The sequence below is a fragment of the Gadus macrocephalus genome, chromosome 14 (assembly GCF_031168955.1).
Source record: "Gadus macrocephalus chromosome 14, ASM3116895v1".
Lineage (NCBI taxonomy): Eukaryota > Metazoa > Chordata > Actinopteri > Gadiformes > Gadidae > Gadus > Gadus macrocephalus.
Window position 1 is genome coordinate 1,061,350 of NC_082395.1, and position 18,269 is coordinate 1,079,618.

The 18,269-nt window shown below is 46.9% G+C and overlaps 1 protein-coding gene across 4 annotated transcripts; it reads left to right on the forward strand.

Moving 5' to 3' along the window:
- Positions 1-384: 384 nt before the first annotated feature.
- Positions 385-15,396, forward strand: bbox1 (butyrobetaine (gamma), 2-oxoglutarate dioxygenase (gamma-butyrobetaine hydroxylase) 1). Of its 4 annotated transcripts, none has more exons than XM_060071272.1 (9): positions 385-537; positions 1,506-2,012; positions 4,739-4,853; positions 11,924-12,122; positions 12,757-12,862; positions 12,992-13,188; positions 13,482-13,648; positions 13,994-14,192; positions 14,248-15,396. In XM_060071272.1, exons 2-8 carry the CDS (start codon positions 1,527-1,529, stop codon positions 14,158-14,160), a joined length of 1,437 nt encoding a protein of 478 aa, XP_059927255.1. In that variant the 5' UTR covers positions 385-537; positions 1,506-1,526; the 3' UTR covers positions 14,161-14,192; positions 14,248-15,396. The 4 variants fall into 4 exon arrangements, with proteins under 4 accessions (XP_059927255.1, XP_059927252.1, XP_059927253.1 ...); XM_060071270.1 differs by adding an exon at positions 1,052-1,123 and having other exon boundaries at positions 417-537; positions 13,994-15,396; XM_060071269.1 differs by having other exon boundaries at positions 13,994-15,396.
- The last annotated feature ends 2,873 nt before the right edge of the window (positions 15,397-18,269 follow it).

Consider the following 18,269-nt stretch of genomic DNA (forward strand, 5'->3'; position numbering starts at 1 on the left):
AACCTAACAACAACGTATGGACATACCTGTATGTAGAAACACCAACACACGCCTATACATCGTATAGCATATAGATAGAGTTGAAATATAATATATAGATTTATAATAGTTCTTAATAGTCATAATAGCGTATATAGTTACACAGATTTAGTTATAATAGCATATATAGTTATAATGGTTAGATGGAGTAATAATTGTATATATAGGGTTATATAGAGTTATAATAGGATATATATATATATATATATATATATATATATATATATATATATATATATATATATATATATATATTTAGAGAGAGAGTTATAATAGCATATATAGAGTTATAATATATGTAGTTCTATAGATATAATATAGAGGCAGGCCCGTCAGGTTGTAGTGACGTCGTCGTCCAGCTGCAGTAGATCAGAGGTTACAGTCTACAGTCTGTCACTACGTGGTGTCACGGCGCGTATCGCCCCCGCAACCTTTCACCTACTTCCCGCCGGTCGCTCTGGATCGGCGTCATATTATCGGGTGGACAGAATATTAAAGGTAAGAAGTCTCTAAAAGGCTCGTTAACGCTGCTTACGTTTACTTTATAATGTGAAAGTGTAAATCTGTAACTCGTCCAGAGCGGAAGTGGTTCTGCCTGCAGAACTCTCCGTCAGTCCTCACTCACAACACTAGTCCTTCTGAGGCGAACCCATGTCCTCACTAACAACACTAGTCCGTCTGAGGCGAACCCATTCCCTCACTAACAACACTAGTCCCTCTAAAGCGCACGGACATGTCCATGAGGTGTCCACATGTTATAGCGCGCTGATAGTGACTTTCATTCCGTGTTGAACATAGTCTGTGCGGAAAGAGATAAGACAGAAACCGCTCCATGATTCGTCATGGTAGCTTGTTATCGTTAGTAAATCTACAATTTATCAGGAATAAAGATAAAAAAAAAAGTAAGAATATAAATGATCAGGTGCATCCTGGAAGCAGCCAATCAGAGCAGCCAGCTGAGGTCGTCCCACCCCGTTGTGGGCTCACGGAGGTCTGCTGCCTATATATGTAGGTAACCTCTGATGTTTGATGTTGCTGACTGCTTGAGAAGACCTCAGATAGGCCAACCAGACACATTTGAAAGGTAAGGTTATGTCTCTTTTGTACTGTATGCTTATAACTAACAGAGAGCTGCAATGAGAAACCTAAGGTGAGGGAGGTTTCTAATAGACTATTATTATTTCAGATCCAATTAAACAGTCAAAGTATTTCATTAGTAAGATAAAACTTATTCCGAAGTGTGGTTTCCCCAATTCGTTTACCTAACCGCCTAATTCTCTAAGCCGTCCAAAGGACTGCCTTGAGCTGAGAATGACCTGTTGAGAGCATTGTGCCGCTGGTGCAGCCGCCCACAGCTCAGATCCCTGGCGGTCCACCGGGCTAGTGATCACCGTCCAGCCAGCATCTGTTCACTGATTACATGATTCTGGATCCTGATCAGAGGTCCCTCTTCCCACCGTCCCCAGCCTACCTCCAGAGGAGCCACAATGTCCCTGAGCACACTGGCCCGGTACGGCCTGTCAGGACGGGGGCTGCTGGGGGCCGCCGCCGCCGCCCGGCCCCTGGGGGCCCCCCCCGCCCGGCCCCTGGGGGCCCCCCCCGCCCGGCCCCTGGGGGCCCCCCCCGCCCGGCCCCTTGGCTCACTGAGCTGCCGCAGAAGGCCGGGGCAGTGGCCCGCCCGGACCGGGCCGCGCCCCACCGCACTGCCGTCCCGCGGGCACCAGACGGCCCGGGCCGCCCCCCTCCCCGGGGCGAGCTGCCAGGTGTCGGCGCTGGGCGCCCGGGACGAGGAGAGGCTGCTGGAGGTGGTGTGGGGGGACGGCGAGCGCAGCCTCTACCCCTACACCTGGCTCAGAGACAACTGCCAGTGTCCGGCCTGCACCCTGCAGTCGGCCCGGGCCCGCAGCCTGCTGTTCTCCCAGCTGGACGTCCACACCGGGCTGCAGGATGTGCAGCTCGCTGGAGACAACCAGGTAGGCTGTGGTCCTCCCGGGCCGTCCATCGGAGTTTGATCACGATTTAGATTTTAGCGTCAAACGATCACAAAATTAACATAATATTTTTTTTATGTTTTAAAAAAAGGGCAGAACAGCTGGATACATATCTGTCTATCAGTTTAGATTGGAACATTTACTTTTTGACCATTTTGTGTATTTTTTTAAGGCGAAATTTCAAAGTTCTGTTGCAAAAAAAAAAAATCGTGATTTCAATATTGACCAAAATAATCGTGATTATGATTTTTCCCATAATCGAGCAGCCCTAGTACTCAATCATCAATAACCTGGTCCACCTGGGTTGGGGTTAGGGCTCAGGACCACTTCACAATGGATGCCAATCCTTTCCCGAACATCACGGTACTGCTTACCTCCCTGTTAGCTGCTTTGATTCACGCCGCTTGTGTGCAGTATCGGTTCTGGTCACCTATTACCTGGTAATGTAAGGTGACCCCTTTCTGTGTTCCTGTATGGTTGCATATTAAAAAACATTTTCATGAGCCCGGATTTAACTCGTATCTGGGCTCGAGGCGAGGAACCCGATTGGCCTAAACGTAGCAAAGAACAACGCCTTCCCCAGCACAGGCTAACAGCACTGGAGGTCAGGTTGGGCCATGCTGTCTCTCTGCCTCCAGCACTGATGGAGTGTGTCATGTGTTCTTTGCCCTGCATTGATTCCTGCGTTTTTCCGCTCTATTGGGTGCCATAAGAATACAGTGCATCATTAAACAATATAATCGGTCACAATCAATTGTGATTGTGTTGGCAGTGAAATAGATAATGGAATATTCTTTCATTTTGTTTTTGTTGACATTCTGCTTACTTATGAAAGGTCTAATATATTACATGTCCTCAATCAAATATCTGAAAAACCAAACAATGTTTGCATTTTTTCTTTGTTCCGAGAGAATGATGCCATCCACGATTTAGGGTTTTTTCATCATTTTATTATTCCAAATAGGTCAAATCCTATTTCATTATAGAGCTGCTGGCATTTCCCTCACAGAGCAGACGGCCTGAATTCTTAAAAGAATCAGTTCTTCAAATCAGTATGAGGGATGCCAGAAATACCAGAAACTCTATGTCTAAATCAGAGTGCTTGTGTGGAAGCAAACCTCTGCCATAATGTTTGACTTTTAGAAGCCATTGCATTTAGTAAATGGAAATGTAAACCACATTGAATTCATAACATTCAGATATTATACTTTCAAAACAAGTTGCAGATATTCATATTTAAGCGGTCAAAATACAGACAAGAAAATTCAAGTCATAAAAATTTGTTAGGACAGGCCTCAGCAATAGAGACTGAATGTGATCCAATCTACTGCCTGCCTGTCAGAGCGCCATGGCCTGCTTAGGCCTGTCCCTGGTCTCTCACTTTGACTTTTTATGGTTTGGATTTTCTGGTCCGTTTTTGTAGTGATGCGAAGTTCAGATCTTTATCCGGACTCGGATATTCGGATCTCGTTCATTCAAATTAACAGATCTTTTTGAGTCTGATCATTCATTGCCACATAGCAATAAGGCATGTCGTTTACAGTAGTTTAATGTGCTTGCGCCTATACTGGGTGACTTATGGTAACATCGTGATGGCGTAATTTATTTTTTTTAAGCAGACAAATAGACAAACATTGTAGCTCCCTCCCCTCACCCCGACGTCATAAAGCAACGTTATACAGACTCATAAAGTTGTTTTTTGGTACGAGTGTTTTGATCTCGGATGACAGCGCTGGGCTGTCAATCCAACGTGAGTCGTCAACATGATTCCTGACTGAGCCACGTCCGATTGATTTGAACCGGCGTGGTGGTTAACTTCACGAAGCTACTTCACCGCGTCATCAAACTACGTATTTTGTTATTGTTTTATTTAAGGCACCCCTTGCTGCAGAAATTAAATATGTACATTTTTCTTCTGTTTATACTTCTATGAATCTACTACTGCTGCTTTATTATTCCCTGTGACTAGTTTGGTTTGGTCGGTTTCAATAAATGACGCTGGCAATGTTGAACCTTGCCAGGAGCTTTTTATTGCTTGTGTAAACATCATCCCTTAATTGCTACAGCAGTGGCATAATAACTGACACATAAAGTACTCAGGGAAGTGGATCAAAGGTTGAACACTTGATATCAAGCACCTTTCACTTCATGCTTTGTTTATAGCATGCGGTCGCTCTGCTAATGGGCTTATAAATGCTGATGATTGCAAACTGCCAAAGACTACTAAGCCTACACCTAGACTACTCCTAGACTACACCTAGAGTACACCTAGACTACACTGAACTACATCAAAAAAATAGTTGCAGTTCTTTAAGGAGAGAAAAGAAAACAGATGTTCAAGGGGAGGTTCAACTCTGTCTTTCGCTGAGGTTGAAATCCCAAAGTGATGAACTCTAATATAAATGTTATTCTCCCTAAACAACTACGATGTCACTTTGGATGTGTCTTTTAAATCAATGAATCAAAACCAATAGTTAGACACCATGTGATTGGTAATTTGTCAGTCTGACTGTAGTGTCCCTGTTCCACAGGTGTCCATCTTGTGGCCCGACCACCACGTCAGTCTGACTGTAGTGTCCCTGTTCCCCAGGTGTCCATCTTGTGGCCCGACCACCACGTCAGTCTGACTGTAGTGTCCCTGTTCCACAGGTGTCCATCTTGTGGCCCGACCACCACGTCAGTCTGACTGTAGTGTCCCTGTTCCACAGGTGTCCATCTTGTGGCCCGACCACCACGTCAGTCGCTTTGAGCTGCAGTGGTTGAGGAGACGCTGCTTCTCTCCGGCTGCCAGGCAGGCGATGCAAGAAGAGCTCTTCATCAACGGTGAGACACAATTTAGAAGCATTCAGAGCGCTTATATCTGTACATTGTTCCCATTTAGATGAGGCTGAGTTCTATTGTCCCAATGGCGTTGCCTTTCATGACAGTAGAGTAGAACGTACGAGTGCCTTGTCCAGCGATGTCTGGGGTTGATTGAGATGAGATGTCTGGGTCGTTGAGGTTCCAGCGCCGACACAGGGGAAGAGGTAGCCCTTTACGAGACATTTACAAGACAACCCCCAGCCCAATGGCCTTTACGAGCCCTGCCGTCGGGGCACGGGGAGTTGCATGCTGGAGGAGGCGCTGCTAATAGAACGGGGGATGGCTGCAGACTGTCCTCGTGGTCCTGCAGGACCGCAGGGCTGCGCGGCTCCTGCTTTGACTTCCTTCCAGACGGGGGTGAGTGTGTGTGTGAGTGTGTGTGTGTGTGTGTAAAAGGCTATGAAAAACCCTCTCCCCGTGTTGCAGATGGAAACAGCCTCTCCCCCTCATCTCCTCTTCCTCCCCCATCAAATGACGCAAACAGGCAAACAGACAATCTGACAGACTATGCGTGCAAAAGGCTCACACACGTATGGCACACACACACACACACACACACACACACACACACACACACACACACACACACTGTGTGTGTGTACTCTGACACAGGGTCCTGTGTCAGAGTAAAGCTGTTTTGTTTTCCAACCACTGCCTGTTCAGAGCCAGGAGATTCTTGAAATAAGAGCAAAGCTTAAACTGTCTGCATCCCAATCGAACACACATACACATACACACACACACACACAGATACACAATCTCTGGGTTAAATTCTATACTATTTAATATCAGTCCTAACAAAAGTTCTGCTGATGTGTACAAAAATTGCATACATTTTAGGATTCTCTATGACTGCATCTGTCTCTCTCTCTCTGTCTGTGTGTCTGTCTCCCTCTCTCCTGTCATGTGGTGTACCTGTCTCTCTCTCTTCCTCTCCCTCTCTCCTGTCATGTGGTGTACCTGTCTCTCTCTCTCTCTTCCTCTCCCTCTCTCCTGTCATGTGGTGTACCTGTCTCTCTCTTTCTCTCTCTCTTCCTCTCCCTCTCTCCTGTCATGTGGTGTACCTGGTGTATTTTACAGGTCATTGTGTGTCTGTAAAACCTCTCCACAGTGGAAGTAGAGTCCACTCAGGGCACTGGGAGGTCACTAAGCTAATGGGAGCTCTGGGGTTGGTTGTTTTCTTTAGTTTTTTCAAGGGCGCTTCACTCTCACTATCATGAATAGAACTCTAGTCTGAGTTATTGAGTTATTTTCCTCAACCATGTTTCGGAACCGGCCCCCACCACTGAGTGGAAGGATGTAATTAAGAGGGCAAGATACTAGGTAGTGGTATAAGTAGTCAATAATTTAACGCACGCACGCGCGCACACACTACTCTGAATGTAAAGGTTAAGTACCCATTGACTGACACATTTATTTGAGGCTTGTTTAGTTAGTTTCTTTGTTAGCTCGCCTTAATAATATGTCCTTGAGACCCAGTAATCTGTTGAAGTAAGTAACCCAGAACTCTATCCTGACGTCTGCATGGGGAATGAATCAAGATGGGAGGTTTGAGGCTCTGCTGAGTCTGTGTAACGCGGACCCCCGTCCTGCCATGTGGAATAGTGATTCATGGGTACGGTCCTGAGACTGAGTCCTGTGTTCCTGCCAACTTTAAAATTGCTCTTGACCACAGAGAGCATTCTGAAGCCCAAACAGAGCCTGTTGCCAGTAGCGACGGCTCCGTCTGCAGACGCTGATCGACTGTTGCTTGAGTTGTGTCTGACCCTCGTTGTTGTAGCTTCTTCATGGCTTATGGTTCAGCCCATCACAACATGAATTGGTTTCAAGTATGCGTTGCTGTTCTATGTTTGTTGATTCATTGGAAGATGTTTCCTGTCAACAACGTCCTTCTTCTATTTTATGACAAAATTAGACTAAAGAGGATTCTTTCATCTTCCTCCACTGGTCAAACGGCCTCGTCTTCAGAGGTTGTCATCTGTCTCTCCTGGGACCCGGTTGTCAGGCGGCTGTCTGTCCAGACAGGCGTTCTGGACGGCCAGTTGTCCCGCAGGCGTCCCCCAGCCTCCAGCTGTTGGCAGGAGGGAGAGCTGGAGGGCTGGAGTGTGTGTTATTACGCCTCCAGGTGTCGTTGTCTTCTGGGATCTCTGAACAGCAGTGATCTACACCTGCAGTGGTTATTTATTAACCCTTGTGTTGGTCTGATGCTAATTGCTAATTATAATTGCTTGCAGCCATATGTGTGCATATCAATTGGTGCTATGCATCTGAAGGTAGTTTAGTGTTCAATGATTACGGTTTGATTGATTTTAATTTGCAGCTATAATGTTTTTTTAAATAAACTACTTTCAGTCTGAGTTCTCTCTTCGGAGGGACATCAGAAAACATTTTACAGCAGCAGACTATTTCTATGATTAACAGCTTAATGGATTATTGATTATTCAAGGATGTCTAAAAGTGGGAGCAACAATATTTCATCTCCTTTTAGTCACTGGACTGATTATATTTGTACGGGTTGCAAAGTAGAAGGCCTTTCCCTGATTACAATCCCGTTTTGTTCCAATAGTTGTCCAATATGCAGTCCTTATATTATCTGCTGCAAAGTGCATCATTGTATTTTTTAAGAAAACTATTATGTATTACCCTCTAAAGTTCAGAGAACTATAACCAAGTGAAATATGGCCCTGTGTTGCATTCCTAGTACACAGCAGTTCTCTGGAATCAAAATCTTTTTCCTCTTTCATCCAAAGTATTTAAGTAAATCTTCCAGCCAAAATGAGGCCAAGTAAGGAAACTTTTTATTCACAGTTAGTTTGTTTAGCTCTCAAGAATTTAAACTTTAGCCAGCTGAAGCCATTACCCTCCCACTCTGTCTATATGGAGTTGTGACCTATGGAGTTTCCCCTCTCGATTACGCTGACTGTACATGTGAACTTCGATCCTTAGCACACGACACACGGAAGGGCAGCTCTGTTGGCTCTGCTTGTTGGCTTCCTTATCTGGATGGATTCCTCCCCTTATCACCCATCATATCGGACAGCCTTTTCCATTTTTTCCCGTGTCGGACCTCTTTGATACTCAAACCAGGTCATCATCTACGTGCTTCCATTTCATGATCCCATCCTGGTGTGTGTTTGTGAATGTAATTTAGACAGATCTGAGCAGCCAGATATGAAGCTTCTATAAAAATAGACTGGATCTCTGGAGGGGAAACGCCTTTGTGCCCCATGCAATCGTACGCTCTGCGGCATGCAGGAGCAACTGGAGCTGCCCTGGTATTGTGTTTTATTGTATTTATTGTCTTTATTTGTTGGAACAGATAATAATAATTATCATTGTGCTAATAAAATATCCCTCACTCCATATTTAACGTTACATTGATTGTATGTTATGATGTAATAATTAATTAATCCCTTATAAATTCCTTATTCTTACTAAAAATACCGCAACACTACGCCAAGAGCGTTTCTTGAAGGACGATGGTTCCATTGTGTTGGATATATTACTACCTCTTGGATGCTGACGGCTCTAAACATTCTTTCAAACTTGGCAGCTCCGGTGGTACATATATGTTTAACAGTCATCGGTTACTTGATTGTTATGATTAGTTTACACAGCTCCAATTAACGGATTGGTTCCAGATCAAACAAGTAGCAACTGATTTGGCAATTTCCTGTCTGGCTCTTGTTTGCCTCTCCCCATCTGTTGTGGATTCAGCCCCCTCCCTCTCCCTCGATCTATGGGCTTTTGTGGCACTATGTCATCACTGTGCACTCCAGGGCTTCTGGAAACATAACTGTGGTGTTACATCAATGGAAAAACATTCCTTCCTCCAGCCTCACATCACTTCTTGCTCTGATTACTCTGAACACAATTTGATTCCCTGACACGTGATCACTGCGGGCACCTTGAGGCCCACACCTTGGATTCTTCTGACGTCAGAGCTGCTCAACTCTTAATCACAGCACCAGTCATCCACTGGTTCACAGGCCTCCAAGCAAAGACGAACTGGAAAGTACGGCTAACCCCTGACCGGGTTCTGGCAGAAGGATGAAGAATTGGAAACGGTTAAACTCCTTCCATGTCTCCTTCCAACATCATTAAATGTTCATTAGATACCAATTGGAAGACATGGAATGCTCCACATTTAAATCTTCTACGGACGCTGAATTAACAACAGGTTAACTTGCTCTTGTGTAAACTGGTGGCAGTGATTAGTTACCCAATCATCAGTGTCTCAGAAATAAGGGAACTTTTGTTTTGACCAGAGGGGGACCGGAGGGTGGGGTAGGTTAGCTTGTTCCTAGCTTACCCTGAGGCAGAGGCTTATTATACCGCGCCTTGTGAGACAAACACATCTCACACACCATGGGCTACTTAAGCAATGTTGCTTATAAATGGTCCCCCTCCAAGATGAGTGAGCACAGCAATACGTTAGGATCCCAACAATGTCACTTTTCAGTAACTTAAGCTATTGTCCCCTCTGAATCCCCACTGCCTTCTGGTGTTCAGCCCGTCAGAAGACATTCCACAGATAGCCTTTTGAAGGCAGCTCTGTGATTAAAAGTCCACTAACTCAAATAGAGCTCTCTGATAACCCTGTTTCCAGAGGGAACAGCGCAGTGTCGGCGCAGCTCGGGCCTCTGTCTGAAACCATCCCAGGGGCCGGAGAGCCAGGATGCCAGGGGCCCGCGTTTCCCCCCTGTCTGGAAAAATAACCTTAGCAGAACCGAGCCGGAGCGCCGTGCGGTACGGCGGATGAGGCCCATAAACCATCCTGTCACCCTGTCAAATACACGTCTCCATTAACGCCATGATGTCATCCTGGCCTTACCGGAGAGCCTTCCTCCTTCTGGTGTGGAAACGGCAACGGTGCAGGAACATGATACGGCCTCCGCATCGCTCACCTCTCTTCTGTTTCCCGACACACGCGCACGCTCGCCAGGAAGAAGACGTAAAGTTCTTCCCCCCCCCAGCTGCATGCTGGGCAGAGCGGGTGAGACTAATCTTTGATTGGCTCTGCGGCAGCAAAAGGCCACGCTGGGAGAACCAGTGGCGTGAATTCACATTCCTGGGTGAGTGAGAAGGTGTCGCGCATTACACGCCACTGCGAGCAGAACATTCCGCCCGTCTGGCCCTCGGCTCGCCGTCAGCGGCCTCCCGGCTCAGACCGCCTCCCACTGGGCTTGGCCGCGTCCACTCCAATCACCGCTGATTGCCCGCGTTCTGCACACACCATTGCGCTCCCCAATCATTCCCTTAACCTCTTGATTCATTCACTAAGCGAGAGAAAAGGTCTGACTCGGCCTCATGTCTTCAGTTTAGTCCATGACTACTTCTGTGCATGTCACAAATAATGCTGCTTCCCAGTTTGACATACTTGGGCCCGCGTCGATGGAAACACACACAGTGTGTCCGCGCGCGCGTCCGCGTTCTGAGATGATTAATGGTAGGAAAGGGTTTTTCGTTCCGTCCAAACGAAAGTCAACATTTCTTTTCGTGTATGTAAAGTCTTGAAATAAATATCCATGGAGACACCGACCTGAGTCCTGACCAAATGGTCATTACGGAGTTTTATTGTTCCCGTTTGGTTTAAAGTGCCGTAAATGGACCAGAGGCTCTTACGTGGCAGCAGCCAACAGGTCATGTGACCTGTGGGCCTGCAGTGAGTGCAGAGGCTCCCCTCCCCCCCCTGAGTCACAAACAGCCGGCCCTCTGAGACGCACACCCGGGAGAACTTGCTACATTTCAGCTGCTCCTCTGCCCCATGCTTGGCCTTTGTGTTTAGTGCTGCTCGTATCCGGGCAGCAAAGGGTTTTTACGGGCCTGTTTGGTCGTCTCCCAAAGGGTTTACCCTGCCCTCTTTACAAGGCCTAACAAGGGAGAGGTCAAATCCCTCCTGAACTGTGTGAGGCTGTTTCTGTTTCTCAAGACCACGCCGAGGAGGGCCTGGCACAGCTCCAGAGTTTCTCTCTGAGTTGATGCTGCGTCGTGCGGTTTGTTCACTTGTCATCTCCGGGATGGACTCAAGCCAGAGGAGTCGCACACGCACAAAAACACAAAGAAACAACAACATGTCCACAGAGCGCAGCTCGTCAGTCGTGCAGTCGCCCTTTTCCACAGCATGAGCCAGTGAGCGCCATAAATCAGCCCCACGTCAGCGAGCGGCAGGATCTCCGGTGTCCCGGTCCGGAACCCGTCTGACGATGATAAACGGTGCGGGCGGCTCGTCGAGCATCATCCTCCCCCGCTGAAGACCCCCTCCTGGCAGCCTGCCGCCTCCGGTGGACACGCCCGCTTCTCTGAGGGGGTCGGGGGGGGGGAGTAAGGGTCGACATGGACGGCCACAAAAACCACACGTCGCCACGGTAACCTTCCTCCATCCTCCAACCAACCAAGAAGTGCTGAGCGCTGGCTTCAGGCTGGAGTCTCAGGGTGGAGAGTGGAACATTGAGCTGAGCCAGCCGGGGGGAGCAGTGGGAGGGTTTCTTTCCACTGATGTCTCTCTGTTTCGGTGAGACATGTGTGTGAGTGATGGTGTGTGCTTCTCCTCAACCAACCTCCTATTAGTCTATTTGAGTGCTCAGAACCCCGAATGCGTGAGGCGACGAGGTTTTAATTAATCGTAGCAACGACGTGGCAACAGCTGTTGCCATGGAAGCAGAGTGGTTGCAACAAATTGATTAATTATCACGGTCAGCTGCTCATGGCTTTGTTCACATTAAAACGTCCAATGCAGTCATCAAGTGTTTGATGAGGCATCAAGCCTCACGTCGATCTGATGAGGACGCCAGGCGGACCTCAGAGCCTCGCTGGCCCTCTCAGGGGAGGAAGTGGGCTCAGTCTGTGGAATTTGCCAGTTCTACAAATTGTACAGCTGGATCCCAAATAGGGGATAGTTTTGGCCACAAACTCCTGTAAACCTTGTAAATCAATATTTTCCTAACTAAAATGAACCCCTTGTTTATTGAGTTGGTGGATGTTGGCGGTGCGGTGCGGGTCATGTGACGACGTCAACCTTCTCTCTCCAGAGCGGAGCCACTGGGACTCGGAGCTCCTGATCCCCAGCGCCAGCTTTGAGGAGGTCCTGACGGACGATAAGGCGGCCCTGGACTGGCTGCTGGCGCTTCGGCGCGTGGGCGTGGTCTACCTGCGGGGGGCGCCGTCGGAAAGAGGCCAGGTGGCCCGACTGAGCGAGCGGATTGGATTTCTGAGGCTGACGTTCTACGGGTGAGAGAGTGAGATAGGATGAGCAGTGACGGGTCTTGAGGGAGCAGACAGCTGCTATCAGCGTATTCCTCTCACCTCGTACCCGAGGCCGGGTCCGACCGAGCGGTCTGGGTGCAGCTGGGTCCGGTTTCCCCTCCGTCGACCGGCCTCACGGTGGCAGGGCTGGGCGGCTCCTCCTGGAGACGGAGCAGAGCAGAGCAGCCACCCCTCCCTCAACCTTCCAGCCGTTGGAAGGTTGATGTTCCTCTTTAAGCCCGAGGAATAACCCGGTGTACTCGATCAGAACAACAGGTCTGGAGCACAAAGGCTCTCCGCTGCCAGTGGATGAGCTCATAACGCTTGAGAGGGCAGAGCGGCAAAACCCTTTAGCCAGGAGAGAGAGGATTCAGGAGCAGGTCAGCTCAAGCCATGCATGTAGACACAGACGTTAACAACAACGACAACAAACCAAGGCTCATTAGGAGACTCTGGTTGAATGCAAACCTTGTGTGTAAGCCCTCATCAAACCCCCCCTCCTCCTCCTCCATCACTTTCACCCTCGCTTCTCACCCTCCCCGCATTTGATCAACAGCGAGTTGAGATGAAATTAATGGAGTAGCGGAGCGGAGGAGATGAACATCCTGTCTTTGTGCAGCCCAACTTGGCAGGTCCAGGACAAGGCGATGGCGGTCAACGTAGCCTACACAGCGGGTGACCTCAGCCTCCACACAGACTACCCTGCGCTGCACCATCCGCCTGGAGTGAGTCTCTCCTTCCACAGGAGCTTTGAAGGGTCCTTTTATCTCCGTTGTAACAATGGGGGACAGGTGTGGGGCACGTTGCCACAACGCCATCTGATGGGGGAGTGTCTGCGTTTCTGACCCCCGTAGGTCCAGTTCCTGCACTGCATCCAGCAGGCGGAGCTGGGGGGCGAGAGCCAGGTGGTGGACGGCTTCCACATGGCCGAGGTCCTACGGAGAGAAGACCCGCAGGCCTTCCGGACCCTCAGCTCACTCAGGGTGGACTTCTCTGACATGGGAGAGGACTACTGCGACTTCAGGGTGCATTCCAAGAACCACATCATCGAGTGAGTGCCGTGCGATCTCCACATTCACGACTGTATCTGTGTAGGAAAGAAAAACCTTTGTACGAATACAATAACTGGGTGTAAATACAGGGCTGTGTGGGGGATGGAATGTGGTTTTGTAAGGGGAATACTGCCATCTGCTGGTCAGATTACTGATGTTCTCTAGCCCCGACAGCACGAGCTCTGTGATAGGCCCAGGGCTATAAGTAATACGATAGAAGAGGTAGAGAACTGCCTGGCGCTCCGACTGGCTGTTAACCTTTCCTTTGTATCCCTGGTCCTGATGTGAGCAGCGTGGACTGTGAGGGTCAGGTCTCCAGGATCAACTACAACAACGCCACCAGAGACTCTGTGCTGGACCTGCCCCTGGATCAGGTCCAGGAGTTCTACAGAGCGCTGAAGGCCTATGTGGACATCATGAACCGCCCAACCAACGTGGTGACATACCGCATGGAGCCAGGTCAGGGTGCACCTCTTTATGATGAGAAAATCAGCATCACACTGAGGTAGGGGAGGAGGATGGTTTAGAAGTTAGGAACAAATCCCTTTTGGTTATTTTGTTACTTACTTTGTCGCTTTAGTAACTTGACTTTGCAATGACCACAAAGTCTTTATAACCGGTATTGGGAGTAGCGAGACAGAATGAAGTCCCACATGCCCAAGCAGGCAGCCCTCCTCAAGGTGATGCTCAACTGTGAATGCTTTAGAGCTGGAGACGTAACTACCAGGAAGACTTAAGCCCCTCCTTAAAGTAAGTTTTGACTGTGAAACATCCGCCTGCAACACATTGTTGTTGTTGTCTCAGGCGACATCGTGACCTTTGACAACTGGCGGCTGCTCCACGGGCGTCAGAGCTACACCAGCTCCAGCGGGAAGCGGCGCCACCTGGAGGGGGCGTACCTGGACTGGGACGAGGTCATGTCCCGCCTTCGGATCCTCCGCCATGCCGTCGGCCGCGAGGACCGGCACTGAGCCTCCAGCCTCTAGCTAGCAGAGCCTCCAGCCTCCAGCTAGCAGAGCCTCCAGCTAGCAGAGCCTCCAGCCTCCAGCTAGCAGAGCCTCCAGCTAGCAGAGCCTCCAGCCTCCAGCTAGCAGAGCATCCAGCTGAAAGAAGCATCGAACTAGCAGAGCATCGAGCTAGCATAGCCTCGAGTTAGCAGAGCATTGCGCTAGCAGAGCTAGGAGATCGACCGGACACCTGAGGTAAACATCGCAATCACAAATAACGACACAGGAGCATGCTGAATACCAAGTGAATACCAAACGAATACCACAGGAATACCCCATTAAGACCTAATGAATACCATACATACCATGTGTATGGAATAAAACCTGCCTTAGATTTATAAAGTAACAATTGTATCTTATCTAAATAAATTTAGAAACTACAAAAAGGTAAATTTTTGTCAGGGGAAAGGCCAGAAAGGCAACAAGCAACACAGATCTATATTTTTTCATTCTAAGTTTTAGATTTAAGAGGTGTGGCAATATAGTTTGAGTGGTGATTTTTCTAAATTTAAATTATTTTTCTAGGTGTTCACACCCCATGGCAAGTGTATTCTAAATGCCTTGTATATTTTCTAATGAAGTTAAAAAAAAGTATTTAAGTGTTAAAGGCACCCAGTGCAACTTTATGTAAACATTCAATGAAAAATAAACATTCAATATCTAGTCTTTTTTACACATAGTAAGTTTCAATAACTCCATACCATTACATATCGACATTCAAGGAGCAAAGATGAGACGTCGTTGTGTGGTGAGAACTGATAGAAAATCGTAAACAACAACAATCGCCGGTGGGGAGAAGCCATTTTTCCATTGACTGGAAGCCTGCTTTATTTATTGTAGGTTACAAAAAATAAAGAAAATGGCGGCATTGTTGTTGTTATCGATTTTGTATCAGTTCTCACCACACAACGACGTCTCATCTTTGCTGCTTAAATGTCGGTATGTAATGGTATGGAGTTATTGAAACTTACTACGTGTAAAAAAGACTAGAAATTGAATGTTTATTTTTAAGCCTCGAAAGTTGCACTGGGTGCCTTTAAGATTTTGACTCAAAAGTTACAATTTCTTCGTAGATAAATGTAGAGATGAATACAAAAGTAATACAATGTAAAGTGAACTTTCATTTATTAACAATGGCGTCAAGTATGTATGTATGATGAGATGCATGTAAAACAATAAAACATCCCATTTGGAATGAGACGATGCATTATGAGTGGATGGTGTTCTTACAATGAGAATTACAGTCAAAAGATTCCACCTGTTTTATTGGAAGGCTCCAGGTCAATTTCTGGGACTCGCGCTGCGATCTCCACAGCATTGGGACTCGATTAGACCTGAGTTATCAGAGAACCAGGTTATCAGTGAGTTATCAGTCACTGATCATGACCGCTCAATGAGTGACCTGAGATTGGACTGAAGCCCTCACTCGGAGCGGCTTTCTGTCCACCGTGGAGCTGGAGGGAACCTGAAGCTTTGTCAGCATGGGGGCGGGGCTGGCCGCATGGGGGCGGGGCTGGCAGCATGGGGGCGGGGCTGGCAGCATGGGGGAGGGGCTGGCTGTGTAGGACTCCTTCACTCCATCAGCTATTGGTTGCTGTAGAGCTGCAGGGTTTAACTATAAAGCAGAATGATTTCAATGATGGGGAGGGGGCTGTTAGCCTGCTACATCTCAATGGCTTCTATCTCTTCTATGTATAGCTGTAGCACAGATTTATATGCGTGAAATCAAACACGCAGCTCATCTCTGTCTCCATGCATCACGCTCACATGAGGATTGAAAACAGCTTCAGTCTTACAACCACTTGCATCACAAATAAAGAATCTCATTGTTTGAAGTGAAGGTGATGGTTGAGTAGAAGCGGACAGGTGCAGTGCAGCTGTCAGGACATTGGTCAAATTAGATAATGCCCGTGGAAATGTTTCAGTTAACCAATAGACGTTCTGGGCTGCACGTCCTGTCAAAGTCTATGCCAATTGCCAAACATACGTCCTAATTCAGTCTATTAACACACACACACACACACACACACACACACACACACACATTGTCTGTCAATGCAGATGAAAGAATAAGAAACCAAATCCAAAAATGAATACATTTGAATGCAATTTGTTAGAAATGCCAAAGCCATCCGTCAGCTATTAGAGGTGAAACGCTCTGTGAGAATATCTGTTCCGGTCGACTGAGTTGGCTTCTGACTCGGACTATTAAGAGCTCACATTTCTCCGGGCTCATTTCCCACCCATCATCCCTTCCCTGATTGGTTCGGGAAATCCATCTTGCTCGTGCTTGACGTTTATTTTGAATATAAAAACCCAAATAAACAGACCTGTTTATTTGGGTTTATGTTGATTAGGATGCTGGGCCGTCTGATTTCACAGTGAACATTATTTTATGAACGAGTGAAGGAACTACTCCTCCCAAAAACCATTGCAAACTTTTTGGACCGGCTTCCCAACCAATAGTTTAGCGCGTTTCTTGCAGCTTATAACCTTTGTCATTATATTGTTAATACAAATTGTGTCATATAGTGTTTGGATAGTATATCATATTGTGTTTATAGTAGAACAGTCAGGGGCGGATGGTGTATAGGGGCGATTTGGGCGACGCACTACCAACTGGGAGAAATAGGATTTATTTATTTATTTTTCTATCACGGCAAAAGTAGTTTTCAGTGTTCTAGACCTATTATCATCGCCTCAATGGAGAAGGGTCCAGCTGCAGGCTTGGGCGTTTCCGTCATGAAACAAGAACGCCCTTTAGGCGTTCCTGGTAGCGTTTCATCGACCAATCACGAGGTGTTTCGAAAGGCATACTGGGTTTCGCAAGGCATACTGCGAAGCACAGTCACAAGGCATACTATGCTTTCCTTCCTTAATGGCAATTTTACCTCTCTCATTAGATTTAGCAATCATGGAGCCCCCACTTGGCTAACGTTAGTTCTATGCTACCCGTACTTGAAACTTCTGTTTGAGAAATCTAACTAGCGTATGTTTCGGATGTTGACAGCCGTGCGAAGAAGAAGGGGTTCCGTGTTGACGGTGAAAGTTAGGCCGGTTTATAGCAGAGTTTCCGTTTTCGGTTATTACCGGTCAATGACTGGAAAAAAATGAGGAGGACCGACAATTCTAAATGTCCCCGGTCAGAATGACCAGTGGCGACTGGTCATTAGGGGCAAGTCGCTACTCACAAGAAAAAAAGAAAAGAAAATGAAAATGAAAAAAAGGAAATATATAAAAAATAGAATATACATATTTTTTTATATATATATATATTTTTTTTAAATAATCTCCCCAGAAAGTACTATAAAATAATAAGTTTGGCGCTTTTATTTAATTTTTAGTCGACCCTGGCTTGCTTCTTCCGGCTGAGTTCGTCTGGAGGTGCAAGAGGGGCTATGTTACCCTGCGCCACTGAGCAGTTTGTATAGGAATGAATGGGCGGCCATTTTCCAGTCTGTGGTCCATCCTTTAATATGTCCATGCTCTAGCCCCACCAGCCCAATGCAATGTGTATTGGACTGGAAACATTGAAATGCGCATGCTCAGAGTGTTTCTCTGTTGATGTGGACGGAGATTATTTAAATTACTGGTGGGGCTAGCCCAATATGTCCATGGTGCGGACTTGGGACCGTTAAATATCCCAGGATGCATTTCGCATTCCTGTTTTAAAATATCAGTGAGTAAGCTATAAAATAGGCTATATAGGAACATTTTAAAAGTATAACAAAGATGGAGGCCTATTCAAAATATTTGCATACTATTATTTTAAAATGAAAGAGGGGTTTTGTTTTACATAATTTGTTTATTGTATAAGTTGCTGATTGAGGAAACCCATCGCAACGGAAATCCCGATCGGATCCATCTGAGTGTGTGTGTGTGCGTGTGTGTGTGATGACTGATGAAAAACAACAGTGTTACCCCATATATTTTATTTGACAAGGACACTTTTTTTTTTTTTTAAATGTTTTTTTTCATGACGACCAATAAAATACAACAGTGTTATCCCTTATATTTTATTTGACAAAGACAACAGTGTTACCCCTTATGTTTTTTTTCTTGACTACCAATAA